The sequence below is a fragment of the Rhagoletis pomonella genome, unplaced genomic scaffold (genome assembly GCF_013731165.1).
Source record: "Rhagoletis pomonella isolate Grant_MI unplaced genomic scaffold, Rhpom_1.0 Rhpom_scaffold_00005, whole genome shotgun sequence".
NCBI lineage: Eukaryota > Metazoa > Arthropoda > Insecta > Diptera > Tephritidae > Rhagoletis > Rhagoletis pomonella.
In genome coordinates this window covers 44,764,992-44,766,128 of record NW_023458559.1, presented here as the reverse complement: position 1 = coordinate 44,766,128, position 1,137 = coordinate 44,764,992, and the positions used below count along the sequence as shown (strand labels likewise).

Here is a 1,137-nt window from a genome sequence, read left to right as displayed (position 1 = left end):
TTGAAAAAAATGTCGCTTACGTTATTTTGGCGGTTAGGGCTCGATATTATAGTCACAATTCAAAAGACAAAACTGTAGAAATTAATTCTAGCTTAGAGTGAACTGTTTAAAATCATACTGAAAATATTTTTAAGCCCTTGGTTTTGCAGTTTTTCCAAGTACAAAGGAATTCTTTACAACTTTTGAATGTTCACTTAATGTTTCGAGAGTATTGAGCCAATTGTATCTACGATGTTTCTTAGTAAATATACTAGTATTTATTTGTTGATTCTCAGATATTATCTAGTCAAACTTTATATCTTCTGTGCTCAATTATTTCGAAAAGCATTTTTTTAAGTAGCCAGAGTACCAATAGGGTTTTTTTATGCAATTTTTAAGTTTACAACTTTTTTTAAGTTGCACTCTTTTTTCTTCAATTTTATTTTATGTACATATTTATGCATATGAAGTTATTTGTCATGGTATGCTCATGCTTTAGTATTTTTTAAAAGCTTCTTTTATAGATTGATGGTAATTTTATAGTAATACTTATACTTATACATATTTTGATTTTTTTTATGGGAAAAATAATAATTGTTATTAAAATTACAGATCTAATCTTCTTCTGCGAGTTAACTTACTAAATACATACTTCATACCGTTAGCATAAACTTATAAAATATTTTTTTTTTTAGGTTTGGTTTAAACCAATTTTTTTTTTTAAGTTACATTTAAGATTTTTTAGAGGATTTAACACATTTTCGCTTTCAAGTTTTACAAACTTTTTTTTTTGATATACAGTATTTTCAATTTGGAGATGCAGATTTATAGCCACATACCATTCTATGCTTTTAAAAATTATTTTCACTTTGATTAAATTTGGTTTTCCGTTCTAGAAAAATAATTAAAATACCATTATTGTTGCTAACAATTTTTATATTTATATTCCGTCTTTTGAACCTCATTTCTTAACCGGCATGCATATCAAAGTTTTCATATTAGTTTTCAAAAAAAAAGCGTTCGCTCGTTTCTCACACTTTTCCGACCAATACCTCCTTCCTCACTCTTCATTTATGCAATCATCTCTCTTGCGCTTCCTCCGATTTATTGTTATATTTCACTTACGCACCTCCTTGTTCTCCTGCAACTTCTTCCAGG

At 27.6% G+C, this 1,137-nt stretch overlaps 2 protein-coding genes across 4 annotated transcripts in view; one reads left to right on the top strand and one right to left on the bottom strand.

The window, feature by feature from the left end:
• LOC118739040 (nuclear hormone receptor FTZ-F1) overlaps window positions 1-1,137 on the top strand; it is a 628,268-nt gene that overhangs the window by 63,578 nt on the left and 563,553 nt on the right. The gene's annotated exons all lie outside the window — the stretch shown is intronic.
• Window positions 18-1,137, bottom strand: part of LOC118739039 (flocculation protein FLO11-like) — a 96,850-nt gene continuing 95,730 nt past the window's right edge. The window contains exon 4 of the mRNA XM_036470134.1: window positions 18-1,108. Within this exon, the coding sequence (XP_036326027.1) occupies window positions 1,097-1,108 (12 nt within the window). The 3' untranslated portion in view covers window positions 18-1,096. The remainder of the gene's footprint in view (window positions 1,109-1,137) is intronic.